The 15,843-nt window shown below is 41.2% G+C and overlaps 1 protein-coding gene across 1 annotated transcript in view; it reads right to left on the reverse strand.

Annotated features, from left to right (window-relative positions):
* Nucleotides 1-2,093: 2,093 nt before the first annotated feature.
* The window catches only part of SRD5A3 (steroid 5 alpha-reductase 3), a 35,672-nt gene continuing 21,922 nt past the window's right edge, over nucleotides 2,094-15,843 (reverse strand). The window contains exons 4-5 of the mRNA XM_006898086.1: nucleotides 5,179-5,313; nucleotides 2,094-2,353 (exon numbers count right to left, since the gene is read on the reverse strand). Of these exons, the coding sequence (XP_006898148.1) occupies nucleotides 2,094-2,353; nucleotides 5,179-5,313 (395 nt within the window). The remainder of the gene's footprint in view (nucleotides 2,354-5,178; nucleotides 5,314-15,843) is intronic.

The raw sequence follows: 15,843 nt of genomic DNA on the forward strand, positions 1-15,843 counted from the left end.
CAGCAGCATAGAAAGTGAGTGAAAAGACCATGGTCTGTGAATCAAGTGCACTTTAGGCCTCAAACTAACATCATTGCTCCTCAGTAATTTGGGAAGGTCCCTGACTGCAGACTTTCAAAGTGCAATACGTCTCCTGACTGCTGGTGCCAAGTAAGCTGAAGTCACAGTTTCAATCTTTTTCTCCGTCTATTATCATGTTGCCTATTGGTCCAGTGGTAAGAATCTTTTTCTTGGCATTGAGATGCGATCCATCCTGAAGGCTGTAGTATTGATAATCTGCAGTTAAGGGTTTCAAGCCCTCTTCACTTACAGCAAGCAAAATGCATAGTATTGTTTATTTCATTTGAATGGCAATTAAGACCAAAGTGCCGTAAGCTTTACATTTCTGTTCCTGAGTTCTGGTCCTGAGGGGGATGGATCCTAAAGAAATACAGCAATTGTTTGGGTTGGTGACTAAGAGGTTAATGTTAATTAGGATGTGTCTGATTTGAATCGGAATTTGTAGTAGCTTTAGAATGTGCTCTGACTTGCATTTACAGTGACACCTGAGAGCAAGAACGTGACAGATCAGTCCTTGTTTTATTGGCTATATCAAAGTTTCTGCCTTTTTCTAGTTAGTGAAAAATATTTACATTTTTCTTTTTGATGGGTTTTGCTGTACAGTTTCTGCCTTTCACAGGCTTCATTGTTCTTACATTTAAAAGAACCTGGTGTTCACTACATTGATTTACTACCCTGAAGATGTGTGTGTTGACGGGCAATCTTTGTACATGTCCATGATATGTGTCTGGTCACTAAGAAGGTTCCTTCCGCTATACTAGTTGATTAGTTGCTGGTGAACCAACTCCTTGACAACTCTGAGTGTCTCAGAGTAAAACTGCTTCCCAAGGCATTTTCAGGAGCTGATTTTTTTGAAAGCCAATCTCCAGACCTTTCTTCTGCGGCATCTCACTCTTGGTCACTTGAACCTTCACTCTGTTAGCATTTGCACCATCCAGGGACTTCTTTTTCTTCTGCACTACAGTACTAATTAGTGTAAAGCTTTAGTACTTAGTAGACTATAATGTAACAGCTGCATAAAAAGCACAAAGTATCTCAGCCAATAAGCCAGGCAAATTCCATGTTACATGAATGTGTGGTTTTTGCTGCGTTGCTCGGGCGATAGCATATTTTTTCCAGTTTTTGTTAGTTTTCTCTCACACCATGCATTTGTTTCTCTCTGATTTAATCATGGGACATGCCTTGAATTTGCTGTACTATAAATTATTTTGAAGGGTCTATTTTATTCCCAAATACCTTTAGATTCATCCTATGTATTAGAATAAACTGAGGCAGACATTCTTCCAGTTTGAATCACCAACACTATTCAGTCCATTCACAATGGCTTTTTAGGCATAAATATAAATAACTTTTTAATTTTAGATGTTTTTACTTCTAATGGTGGTACTCCCTTGAAAGGCATGTCTAAGATGTATCAAACAAAAAGAGGTTCCCAAACTTTGCTAGGGTGTGATTTGAGAGGGATAAACGTCAAAATGACTATGATGATTTTATATGTCTATATGAGATTTTTATGTACTGAAGCGGCAATATAAACTAATCAACAAAATCATTTTCCCTGAAATTATCAGTGTAAAATAAGACACTGTCATTGTTTTTAAAGACTGTTTTAACTGAAATGAAGCAATTATTTATTGAGCACCTACTAAATTGCTTATTATATAATCCAGTTCATTTATCCCTGGATTTATCACAGCCTGGGTTACTAAAACCTCCTCATTGTGTATGTGTAGTCTGATGATGCTAACTTAAGTTACTCTGATTTTGAAGTAGCGTAGTGGAGTCTTGGGTGGGTTCTCTTATATAAATTATCTCTATAAGAAGATACAGTAATCCCAGGTGAGTCAAAATATTTCTTCTGTGAAGATCCATCTTCTCAAGGGACGTTGCTTTCTTCACTCAGGGAAGACTCCTGGGTATAAAAGTAGAACAGACGGTTTCAATCAGTTTTGCCTAAACTGCACTTTGGTCTCTCAATGTCTTTAGGAATGAAATCTGTCACCTACTTTGCCTTCTTCATGGCTTAGCTTATTTTAAAACAAAAATGGCAGGAAAGCTTTCCTATGCTTTGGATAGGAGACAAATTTGCTTTTGTAGAAGCTGTGGTTGAGGACAGCGGCCAGGGCCTGGTTGAAGAAGACGTATGTTACCACCAGCCACCACGTTGTATTGTAGAACCCAAAGGTGACGCCCATGGAGACATAGATCATCAGCTCTGCTAAATAGTTAGGCGAAGAAACGTATTCAAACCAGTCTCCAAAGGGGATCCTGTGATTACAGTGAATGACCACTCCTGAAACGGAGAAAGAAAAACTTTATTTGAAGGAATTGGAAAAGTTTTACCACTTGACTTTCCAAGTCATTTATAAAAACTCTTATTTAGAAGAGTTCCACATATGTAAACTGCCACCCATCTCATACGTCCAAGGCCAGCTTCTAAACACTAAAAGTCACATGCTTCAGACACAGTGTCGTTGTTCGAGGCCTTGAGTGGACTCATAGAGAACCTACGTACAAGAGAACAAAGCCCAGCCATTTCGGCAATCTTCACTGTGTTTTAAGGCCATCACTGCAGTCACTCTGTCAATTTATGGTGCTGAGTGTCTTCTCCTTCGATGACCTTTTACTTTTCTATAGACTGGCCTCACCTGATTAACAAGCCCAAAGTATGTGAGACAAAGTCAGACCTTCCCTCCTAAGAAGCATTATCACTATCCTTATATTATTATGACTTACTCTAAGACACATTAATTTGTTCTTTTAGCAATCCATGGTATAGTTAATATATTTTGCCAACAAGATTCAAAGGCATCAATTTATTTTTGGTCTTCATTATTCACTGTCCAACTTTCACATGCATTTGAAGCAACTGAAAATACCAAGGTCAGGGTCAGACATACAAAAAGGAAAGTCTATTTATCTTGTAACATTTATAACTTGTAATGGTCTTTGCAATTACTTGCTATACATCAGAGAGGTGGACAATGACTAAAGATGACAGAAGAAGAATTGATGCCCTTGAGTTGTGGTGCTGGAGAAGAGTCTTGAACACATCATGGCCTACCAAAAAAACCAATAGGTCTGTCTTTGAGAGGGTGAAACCAAGTTTCTAATTAGGCTAGGAATTTGAAGCTCCATCTCACAGACTTTGGGCATGTATCCAGGAGGGACCAGTCGTTGAAGGAGGACATCATGCTCAGAAGGGTGGAGGAAGAGCACAGGAGAGGAATAACCTGGATGAGATGGCTTGATACAATACCCGAGGCAATGGGGGTTGGTGTGTTGGAATCAGTGAGACTGGCTCAGGACAGGGTAGCCTTCAGAGCTGCTATACATAGGGTCACTATGGGTCACAGGCAAATTGATAGCACATAACATCAACAACAAATAAGAACCCAGGCTCTGGAGTCGGACTGCATGGGTTCAAATCCTGACTTACTATTTATGTAATTTTAGATAAATTACTTAATCTCTCTAGGCCTCAATTTTATCATCTGACTGTACCCATCTCATGTGGCCATTGTGAAGCTATATAGAGAGCATTCAGAACATGGCCTGGCATAAAATGAGCAGCTAGATGCTAACTATTATGATTTGATGTTTGCAATTTCAAAAAGCCTTGTGAAAAGAGTGAACCTGTAATAAATCAGTGCACGTGAACTAAACAGTCAGCCTTTTCCTGCTTCATGTGGAAGGGTGGGTCTGACTTCACAGATGCTCAGATACACCTATGTGTGCACGTCCTAACACAAGGGCACAGCACAGGATAAGACTGGATGGGACCTTACGTTGGTCCTGGAAGGGAGACGTCTACAGTGGAGGCTTAACCACAGTTGATTCTGGCACATGTTCAGATGCTGTTATGTTTCTGACCATTCAACCCACCCCGTGGCTATGCTCAGTCTGCGGAGCTCAAGGAAACACAGTCTGCCCTTAGGAGGAACACAGTGGAGAGGAGACTATACTTGCTAGGCAAGGCCAGGGAGGAGCAATTCAAGCCAGGAAACTTGTCTGGGTGTGTCCTTAAGGATTTACCAAAAAGAATCACTCACCCATGGGCTATGGCCCAATGACCACCCCATGTAGCCATCTGCATGATGCCCCAGAATCAATCCTTTAAAGGTTTTAATCTGTGGTTGTTTATGGTCTTTTGTATGTTTCTCTATTTCCTCCTGCAACAGTGATGGATTGTAACTGCCATCAATTACAATGATTTTCCATTCCATCAATTATAAACATGGCTGTGATTCAGTGTTTAGCATCATGCTCCTATCTTCCCTCAGTCAGGAATGGTTTGTCTGTGTCCTCTTTACGTCTTAACAAAATGTTCTCCATACAGAACATGTGGAGCTCTGGTGGTCTAGTAGGTAAGGAGTTGTGCTGCCAATCCAAAGATAGGTGGTTCGAATCCATCAGCTGCTGCAAAGGAGAATGTACCATTTACAGCCTCTGAAAATGCACTGGAGGGTTCAGCTATGACTCCACGGCCATGACTTTGCGTGGCAGTGGATATCTAGAATGTTCGAAGGGGGTGTGTCTTTTTCATTCTAGAACAGAATCACAGATTGTCAAGACTACATGGCATTAAAGAGATAGGAAGATCAAGGCCCAGAGAGGTGTCTTGACAAAAAACACCAAATATTTGATGAAACAAGACAACTAATAAAGAAAACAGGGGTGGCATCCACTTCCTAAATAACTTGCCTCCAGAAACCCTATGAACTTTGATAAATGTTGGTATTTGTACAGGGGCTTTCAAGCCTTTCGTTCATTGGGTTGCTATCAGTCGTGTTCAACTTGAAGACAATCAACAACAACAAAAACAACAATAAAGGTAATGGTAGGAAAAGCAGAGGGTCAGTGAAAGAGAAGACCCTCAAGGAGACTGAGGGACATGTTGCTGGCGACAATGGGCTGGTGCTGGTGGAGATGCTGAGGATGGGCAGGGCAGGGCAACTGATCCCCTCTGTTGTTCACAGGGTTGCTAAGATTCCTAGTTGACTTGAAAGTACATAACAACAACCACTGAGGAAAGAAAGAAAAGAATGAAGGAGCAGACAATGAACTTTGGGGTCTTAAAGCCCAGCCCACACGCAGTGGCTCCAGAACGTAACTCACCTGCTTTGTTCCTCCTGAGATTGCTGAGAATGACATGGCACTTATACTGATGGGCTGAGGACCAGACAAACATCATCATTCCCAGGATATGGAACCACCGGGCTTGCATCAGTAGATTTTTCCCTATTACATAGACTAGAGAGATAAGATGAATCCTGTTAGTCAACTCTGCAAAAACGCAGCTCAAGGATTAGACTATTATTGAGTTACTTAATAGAAGGACAGAACTATCGACTTACTCTATTATTATAACATAACTTCCCGAGCACAAAGGGTGGCACACCATTGCTTTGGACAAAGGAGATTTGCTGCCTAAGCAATGGGCTGCTCCTGGGGCTCAGAGCAGGGACTTGCATATACACTTCTGCTTCTTCAAATGCTCCAAACACACAGCGAGTGCTGTCTCTTCTACTCTCATGAGCTATACCTATATGTTGAGATTACTTTGTGTTTCTACTTATAAGCTTGGTTTAAGTTTTCTTTCTTATATTCTACTACCTGGAACACATTTATTTTTTTTTTATAAAATTTTTTATTTTAATTGTAATTTTAATAAAAGTTTATAGAAAAGTTAGATTTTCATTCATTTATTGTTGCACATATTACCCCCTCTCCTTTCCTTCCCCCTCTCCAAGCTTTTTTTATCATTATATTTACAAAATTCTAATACAAATTCGAAAAATTCTTCCAATTTCCCTCAAACCAATGATTAATCTCCTCTTCCCTCTGTACATCCACATCCCTCTGCGTCCAGCTTCTTCCACCCCTCCTGGATCCTTATACTCACTCTACAGTAATGGTCTTATACAATATTTATCCTTGTGGGACTGAGTTAGTTCATTCCGCACAGTGCTCTCCAGTCCCTCCCAAGTTAGGTAATAATTTACAAAGTTATTGCTCCTGCGTGCTGCATAGTATTCCACTGTGTGAAAGTACCATACTTTCTCAAGAAACCCTTCCTTCAGGTACCATCCCAAACCATTGCCAGGGTTTGCAGCGGGCTGAGTCTATAGGCTGTGACCAATGAAGTAATTCACTGGTGGAAAAGGTTAAGATGGGGCTTTCTCAAGCCAGGATAAATGTAAATGGCAAGATAAGAGTAAAATGGTACTCCCTTGCTTGCTGTTAGTTCTCAGGTGCCCTCAGGCTATCTTGGCCTCAGAGCTACAGAGTGAGAAACTCTGATCCTGCTCCACCCTCACAGTCTCTGCTGTGTTTAAAGCCCACCTGGCAGGTACTATGTCCGTCACACCATTTCACTGAGAGTCATCTTCTCTTTCAACAGCCTTCTATTTTTCCCCCCAGCACGCTGTTCTTCCTCAGGGCCTGGCCTCACCTGGCCCCTGTCCAAAGGACATGAGAGAACCTACTTCACTTTAGGAGGAGAAAAACTCTTGAGTATGAACATAATCTTTCTTTCCCAGGTTCCAGGAAAGAGGATCGAATGCAGGTCACCTAAGGACATGGAGAGTAAACCACTGGGCTTCAGAAAAGTGTAAATACGGCATTGAAGTCTATGGGGGAGAGAATAGTCTAAAAGTATTATATTTTAGGGCATTATTTTTATCGTAGGAGTATGCAATGAGGGTTGCAGAGTGGATTATATTTGGGGGTAGGGCGTGGGGTTTGGGGAGGTGCGGGGGGGGGATTGTGTACCAATGAGGGAGTTTTTCTTTTGCTTTTCAAGGAGAGGAGCAAAGGGGGGGGGAGAGGGAGAGGGGAGGGGTTTGTGCAGGGCCAAGGGTGCAACAATGAATGAATGGAATTACAAAATCTCTGTAGATGTTCATTGAAATGAAAAGTAAACAACCTAAATTTAAAAAAAAAAAAAAGTAAATGAAGGATGGACTTCCCTAAAAGCTGCAGGAAGTTGTCAGGTCTGACTGAAGAAACAAAGTTGTCCCTGACAATGGGGAAGACTGTGAAGCCCTGAAGCAAGAGAGATTCACTGTTTGTTTCCAATACAAGAAGCAAAAGACATTCTGTCCCACATTTGTAAGGAAAGTTGGTGCACAGCTGATAACAGCTACTCACTAAGGAGTATCTAGGACTTCCTTAAGATCTACAGGAAGCTGTTAGGTTTGACTAAATAAATAAAGTCCTTCATTTCATTTTTTTATTCTAAATGATCCAGGCAACATCAAAATAAGATGGAGGAAATACACAGTGTAAAAAAAAAATTGGTTAACATGGAATTATTTCAAGAAGTAGTATATGATAAAGAACTGATGATGAGGAGGAAGAAGTTCAATCAGCACTGAAGGCATTAACAGAAAGATAAGGTCCCAGAAATTGATAGGACACCAGCTGACACGTTTCACAGATGCAGCTGTGGATGGGCTCACCAGTGAATGCCAGAACATTTGTAAGACTGGCCAATTGATGAGAAGAGACCTGTATTAATTCCCATATCTAAGAAAATAGATCCAAATGAGAATTATTGGACATGCAAGAAAAATATTGTTGAAGGTCATCCAAAAATGGCTAGGGCAATATATTGAAAGAGAACTGCGAGAAGTCCAAGCTTAGTTTAGAAGAGGCCATGACATTAGGGATAGATGTAGATCTGTAGATGTAAGATGGATATTGGCTGAAAGTAGAGAATACCAGAAGAATGTCTATTTGTGCTTTCTTTATTAACTATGCAAAGGCATTTAACTATAGAATCATAAGCTATGGCTAAAACTGAGAAGAATGGGAATTCTAGAACACTTAGTTGTGCTTATGCGAAACCTAAAACTAGACCAAGAAGCTGTTGTCTGAACAGAGCAAGAGAACACTGCACAATTTAAAATCAAGAGAGGTGTGTGTTCAGGGTTATATCCTTAATCTATTTTTGCATGCTGAACAGATCATTCAAGAAGCAGAGATTCTGAAGAATGTGGCATCAGGACTGGTGGAAGGCTCATCAACAACCTACATTATGCAGATGATACAACCTTGCTTGTTGAAAGGACCCACAGTGCTTCCTGCAGAAAATCAAGGACCATAGCCTTCAATATGGATTACATCTCCGCATAGAGACGACAAAGATCCTAACCACTGGAGACCAATAAGCAGCATCATGATAGATGAAAAAGAAACTGAAGATGTCAACAGTTTCATCTTACTTGAATCAACAATCAATACCCTTGGTACCAGCAGTCAGGAGATCAGGAGATGTATTGCAAAGGACAAGTGTGCTGTCAGGGACCTCACTGAAATATGAAGAGCAGTGATGCCAGTTTAAAGTGTGCCTGATTCAAGCCATAGTTGTCTCATTCACCTGCTATGCATCTGAGAGCTGGACAATAAATAAAGATGACAGAAGAATTACTGATGCCTTTTAGTTGTGCTGGAGGAGAGTACTGAATATTCTATGGAATGCTAAAAGAACACTCAAATATGTCTTAGAAAAAGTACAGCTAGAATGCTCATTTGAAACAAGAATGGGCCAGTTTTGTCTGACACACTTTGGACACATTGCTAGAAGAGACAATTCTTTGGACAATTCTTTTGTCTGACACACTTTGGACACGTTGCTAGAAGAGACAACTTTCCATGGTTGGAAAGTTGGAGGGTCAGCAAAAGAGAGGAAGACTTTCAATGAATTGGACTGACAGTAGCTGTAGCAATTAATGGGCTCAAATAGAAAGAGATGATGAGGATGGCACATGATAGGACAGGGTTCAGACCTGTTGTTCACAGTGTCACTATGAGTAAATTTTAAGTCGGTCCCAACTCAATGGTACACAGTAACAACAAGGGTGCCTAACCACAGTTACATAGAGAATCCACTTCCTGCAAGAGCTCATAGATTACAGACTATGGATTACTGAGTCGATCCATATTATGGAATATGAATTGCATTTCAACATCAAGAAAACAAAAATTATCAACACTGGACCAATGTTGTTGTTATTCTTGAATCTATTTCATCTGAATTTCAAGATCCTCTTAGGAATAGGTTGTAGTCATTGAACACCAATGATCAAAGACCAGATGAGTTGAACTGGACCAGTAGGCAACACTATAACAGACGGGGAGAAAAAAACTGAACATGCCAATGATTGGCAATGATTTAATTTTACTCAGATCCATGGTAACTGTTGTTGTGTACCATAAAGTTGGAACTGACTGACAGCTGATCCTCCAGCAGGTTTTCAGAGGCAGCAAATTACACTGAAGAAGACTGTCCATCTTTCTCCTGAGGAGCAGGTGGGGAGTAAGACCGCATGCCTTTAGGATGGCAGTGCAACTCCTACCCACTAAGCCAACAGACCTCTACTCCACAGTTGTAACAGTCAAGAAGTCAAATGATGAGTTGGAAAAATCTCCAGTCAAGGACCTCTCCAAAGGGTTAAAGAGTAATGATGTCAACTCAAAGACTAAGGTGCACCTGATCCAGGTCACAGGGTCTTTTTAATTGCTTCTTATGCATGCGAAAGTTGGACAATGAACAAGGATGATCAAAGATGAACAGATGCCTTTCTGCTGTGGTTCTGGTGAAGAGCACTGAATATATCATGGACTATAAAAAGAACAAACAAATCTGTCCTGGAGGAAATGCAACTAGGGTGCTATTAAGAGGCAAGGAGGATGAAACTTCGTCTTACATGTTATCAGGCGGCCTCAGTTCTTGGACAAAGACATCATGCTTGGAAAGTAAGAGGGTAAGGGAAAGAGAGGATGAGCCTTAATGAGATGTACTGACACAGTAATTGTAAGAAAAGCCTTGAGCAAGGCGGACGGGGCAAGGTTCTGATCTGTTGTTCAAAGTTTCACCTTGAGTAGTAGTAGAGTCTACGGCACCTAACAACAACAGAGAATCCAGAGTGCTTGGGCACTATAAAGAGTTAAGAGCTTGCCTGCCAAATGAAATGCAGGATGTTCAAGTCCACTCAGAGCACCCTGGAAGAAAAACCTGACAATCTACTTCCAAAAACCTGTTGTTGCTGTTAGGAGCTGTGAATTGACTATGACTCACAATCTGAACCCTACGCTGAGTGACATAAGCCAGTCACAGAAGGGCAGTTGTGTTGTGCTATGTATCATCGAGTTGGAACTGATCTGTGGCTGACCCTCTAATGGGTTTTCAGAGGCAATTAATGGTACAGAAGTAGACTACCCAACCTTCTCCTGAGAAACAGCTGATGGATTTGAACCTCATACCTTTGGGACTGCAGCACAGCTTCTTGCCACTAGGCCACAAAATCTTTACACAATTATAATAGATAAAAAGCTAAGGAAAGGTTTACATAAAGACAAACTCAATCTTGGAGGGTTAGCAGGGATGAGAAGTGAAGAAGGGAGCAAAAATGAAGAGAGATATTGGGCTACGGAAACACAGTATGTTAATAAAGGATTGACTGATTGTCGCTGTTGACTGCCATCAAGTCAAGCCCGATAGCAACCCTGTGAACAAAAGGCCTTTCTATAACTATTACTGTTTCTCCAAGTTAGTTCACAGAGTTTTTAGAGGCATGTGGTTTAAGAAGTGGATGCCACTCCTGCTTCCAAACTTGAATCAGTCTGGGAGCTTCACCACTGTCCACAATGGGTAGCCACTACAGTGTTGGATGCACGTATGGCCCAGTTGTTCCAATATGGCATTTGAGACCCCATCAAAATGCAATTCAGGTTCTTGTTTTGGTTGAGGGTCACAGTGAAATGTTTGGTTGTTTTTTCTTTAAGCCTCTTGTTTAGAGTTAACAAGAGCTCCTGGAGAGGCTTAAAGAAAAAACAACCAAACATTCCACAGGACCCTCAACCAAAACAAGAGGGCACCATCTTACCGGAGTCTTAAGACATTATCATTAACATTATAAAAGGAAGCTCTGGTGGCCTAGTGTTAAGAACCTGAACTGTACTTTATTATAAAACATAATGTCTATGAATGATTGAATTAAAATGTAATAAGCTTTGTAAACTTACACTCAAAATGTAAAAAATCAAACCCCAAACCCAAGCCAACCTTATTGGGGCAGACTTCTATTTTGATACATGGGGTCACCATCAGTAGGAATCTACTCATTAACTGCTTAATGAATCCTTGTTGATGTTGAAACTGTGGCAGGCTCAGGGAAAGAAGATGAGGAAGTCAGGCAAGATCTCTTGTCCACATTAAGCTTATATTCTAGTGGCAAGAGACTGAAAAGAGAAACAAATGGATACATAACATAATTTCAAGTTGGTATAATACTCTAAAGAAAATAGAAGGAGAGTGACTTAAGAAAAACCCTTGGTGGAAATCAGAGGAAGTGATCAGAGGCTTCTAAAGAAGGGGCTTGTGAAGACCTGGGTAATCTATCTTTTCACCAATCTATTGTTGTTGTTATTGTTAGGTGCCATGAAGTCAAGTACAACTCATAGCAACCCTACGACCAACAGATCTGAACCCTGTCCTACCCTGTGCCAACTTTACAATCTCTGACACACTCGAGCCCCTTGCTGTGTCAATCCACCTGGTTAAAGGTCTTCCTCTCCTTTGCTGTCCCTCCACTTTTCCAAGCCTGATGTCCTTCTCCAAGGAGTATCTTCTCCTAGCAACATGCTGAAAGTATGTGAGATGAAGCTTTGCCATCCTTGCCTCTAAGGAGCATGCTGGCTTCATCTTTTCCAAGACATATCTGTTCATTTTTTTGACAGTCCAGGGGATATTCAGTACTCTTCTCCAACACCACAGTTCAAAGACATCAATGTGAGTTCAAACACATCAATGTGTGCTTATTACACATGCACATAGGAGTCTCCCGATGAAGTTAGAATTGGACCAGTCTGTTGGCAAGCCCATTTACCTTTCTATCTTTGTTGTTGTTGTTGTTATGTGCTGTCGAGTTGTTTGCGACTCATAGTGACCCTATGTACAACAGCCCTAAACCCTGCTCTATCCTGTGCCAATTTCACTGCCTCTGACAGACCCATCCCAACTACCTCAGTTACTGAATCAATCCACCTCATAGAGGGTCTTCTCCTGCGCTGTCCCTCTACCCTCCCAAGCATGATGTCCCTCTCCAAGGACCGGTCCCTCCTTACAACATGTCCAAAGTACGTCAGACGAAGCCCCAGAATCCTTGCTTCCAAGGAGTAGCCTGGTTTAACCCTCTCCAGGATGAATCTGTTTGTTTTCTTGGCAGTCCATGGTACATTCAATACTCCAGAACCACAGCTCAAAGGCATCAATTCTCCTTCTATCCTCCCTAGTCATTGTCCAACTCTCTGATGCATAACAAGTGATTGCAAAGACCATGGCCTGTATCAGATGCACCTTAGTCTCCCGAGACACACTGTTGCTCTTGAGTACTTTAGAGAGGTCCCTAACAGCAGACTTTCCCATCGCAATACGTTTTTTGATTTCCTGGCTGCTGTTGCCCACAGTGTTGACCATGGAGCCAAGCAAACTGAAGCTGTGAACAATATCAATCTCTTCTCCATCCATCCCGATGCTGCCAATTGGTCCAGTGGTGAGAATCTTTGTCTTCTTGACATTGAGCTTCAGTCCATACTGAAGGCTGCAGTCCTTGACCCTCTGCAGCAAGCATTTCAGGTCCTCCTCAGTTTCAGCAAGCAGGGTTGTGTCATCTGCATAACCGCAGATTGTTAATAGATCTTCTACCAATCCTGACGCCACACTTCTCCTCATAAATGCCCCATTATGTTCTCTTTAGTTCTAGGGGAGGAGGGGCAAGGGAAGACACTCCAGATTCAAACATGAACTGAGACCCTTTCATTAAGCATTCAAACAGGCCAACGACAAGGCAAAGACAAATCATCCCAGAATAAGGGACCCTATCAGGGTTATATCAAAGGTGTTCCACTGAGTCATAGCCTTGGCTTTCATGTATATGACTCAAGGTAAGGAAAATTAGCACTTGGCTGTAACTGTTAACAGGACAATCCCTCACTATTGATGGAAGCACTACAGAAATGGGCAGAAGACCCTGAAATGGATACCTTTACAACTACAGATTTAAAGGTGATGGGATTAGCTCTTGGGCTTGGTTCACTTGGCTACATGTTGAGGGGTGGGGTACCACATGACTCATGGCCATATGGCCCCAAATCATAATCATTAAGACTTTAAGCAGGACTCATGTGAAACCTATACGTAGACCAAGAAGTTCTGTTTCATCAGAACAGAACAAGGGAACACTGCATGGTTTAAAACAAGGAAGGGTATACATAAAAGGTTGTATCCTTTCTCCATTTCTATTTAATCTGTATGCTGAGTAGATAATTCAAAGAACTGGGCTACAGGAAGAAGAATATGACTTCAGGATTGGAGGGAGACTCATCAACAATCTGCATTATGCAGATGATAACAACCTTGCTTGTATAAAATGAAGAAGAGTTCTTTGCTGCAAAAAGTTTAAAGATATTATAGATCTATCAATATTGTTAGCATGAAGAAAACGAAAATCCTCACCACTGTTCTAATAGGCAGCATCATGATAGATAGGGAAAAGACTGAAGTTGTCAACAAGTATCTCACTTGGATCCACAATCAACACCCACGGTATCAGCAGTTAAGAAATCAAAGATTTGTTGCATTGGGAACATCTGCTATTAGAACCTTTTCAAAGTATTAAGGAGCAAGGACGTCAATTTAAAGCCCAAGGTGCCATTGACCCAAGCCATGGTATTTTCAGTTGCTTCTTATGCATTTAAAGTGGGACAACAAATAAGGTTGGCAAAAGAATCGGTGCCTCTGGATTGCGGTTCTGGTGATGACATTAGATATAAAACGGATAGACACAAGTCTGATGGAAGAAGTGCAACCAGGGTGCTCTTTAGAGGCAAGGACGGAGAAACTTTGTCTCACATAGTTTGCTTACGGAGTTAAGAGGAGAAAGTCTTTGAAAAAGGAAAGAGTCCTTGGAAAATGAACATGTTGAGAAAAGTGGAGGAGGGTCAGTGAAAGAGATGATGACCCTCCAGGAAAAGGACTGATATAGTGAGTGTACTAATGGATTGGGTATGGTTGAGATTGAGAGGATGGTGCATGATAGGGCAAGTTTCAGACCTGTTATTCATAGGGTTATTATGAATCATATTTCATCTGAGGGCACCTAACTAATGCTTCCCTATATGTGCTCACTAGGTGTGCCAAGCAATCTGGAGGACAGCTAACTAGCCAACTGACTGGAAGAGATTCATTTTTATTCCCATACCAGAAAAAAGGTGACCCAACAGAGTGTGGAAATTATTGAATAGTATCACTAATACTGCATGCAAGCAAAATCCTGAAGATTATCCAAAAACAATTGGAACAGCATATCGACAGAGAACTACCAGAAATGGAAGCTGAGTTTAGAACAGACTGTGACATTAGGGACATCATAGCCAATGTCAGATGAATCATGGCTAAGAGCAGAGAATACCAGAAGAATGTCTGTCTGTGTTTATTTGACTATGCAAATACCTTGACTGGGGGATCACAACAAACTGTGGCTAACTCTGAGAAGAATGGGAATTCTAGAAGCCCTAACTGTACTAATGTGAAACCAATACTTGGATCAGGAAGCAATGGTTAGAACAGAGCAAGGAAACACGGCATGGTTCAAAATCTGGAAAGGAGTGTGTCAGGGATGTTTCTTGCCTCCATATCTCTTCAATCTATATGTGGAACAGGTCATTTGGGAGGCTGGTCTTTAAGAGGAGGAAAATGGCATCAGGATTAGAGGAAGAATCATCAACAATTTGCGTTATACAGTTAACATAACCTTGCTCACTAAAACTGAGGAGGACCTGCAACATCTGCTGCAAAGAGTCAAGGACTATAGTCTTCAATATGGATTAAATCTCAACATTAAGAAGACAAAGATTCTCACCACTGGGCCAACTGGCAGCACCATGATAGCTGGAGACCGTTAATTTCAGCTTGCTTGGTTCCATAATCAACACTCTTTTGACACTAACACTCAGGAAACCAAAAGACAAACTGCATTGGGAAAACCTACTGTCAGGGATTTCTTCAGAGTGTTATAGAGCCATGATGTCAGTCTGGAGACTAAGATGCATCTGATCCAGGCCATGGTCTTTGCAATTACTTGCTATGCATCAGAGAGCTGGACAATGATTAAAGATGACAGAAGAAAAATGGATGCCTTTGAGTTGTGGTCCTAGAGAAGAGTATTAAACATTCCATGGACTGCCAAGAGAAGAAATAGGTTTGTCCTGGAGAGGATGAAACCAAGTTGGTCCTTAGAAGCAAAGATGATTTTTTTTTATTTTAGTTTTGCTATGCTTCTTTCTTTTAAAATTTTTATTTTATACTGGTTTATTTACAAAGGATGCATACATTATTTTTCATATCAGATCTTTCCCCTTTCCTTTACCCCCTCATCAAATTGTGCAACCCTATGATTAATACCCTCTCCCCTGCCCATCCTCACTCATCCCTCTGCTCTCCCCACTTGAATCCTCATACTCATTCTACATTAATGATCTTATACAACATTTGTTCTTATGAGACTGAGTTAGTTCACTTATCATAATGCTCTCCAGTCCCTCCCAAATTAGGTAGTGATTTACAAAATCATTGCTCCAATGTGAATCATTGCTCCATCATGTGAATGTGCCATAATTTCTCAATCTATCTGATTGTGGTTGGACACTTGGGCTGTTTCCATGTTCTTGCAAAGGTGAGTAATGCTGCTATGAACACTGGTGTACAAGTCTCTGTGT

This window comes from Elephantulus edwardii, unplaced genomic scaffold (genome assembly GCF_000299155.1).
Source record: "Elephantulus edwardii isolate Elephantulus edwardi_28Jun2011 unplaced genomic scaffold, EleEdw1.0 scaffold00220, whole genome shotgun sequence".
In the NCBI taxonomy this organism is placed as follows: Eukaryota; Metazoa; Chordata; class Mammalia; order Macroscelidea; family Macroscelididae; genus Elephantulus; species Elephantulus edwardii.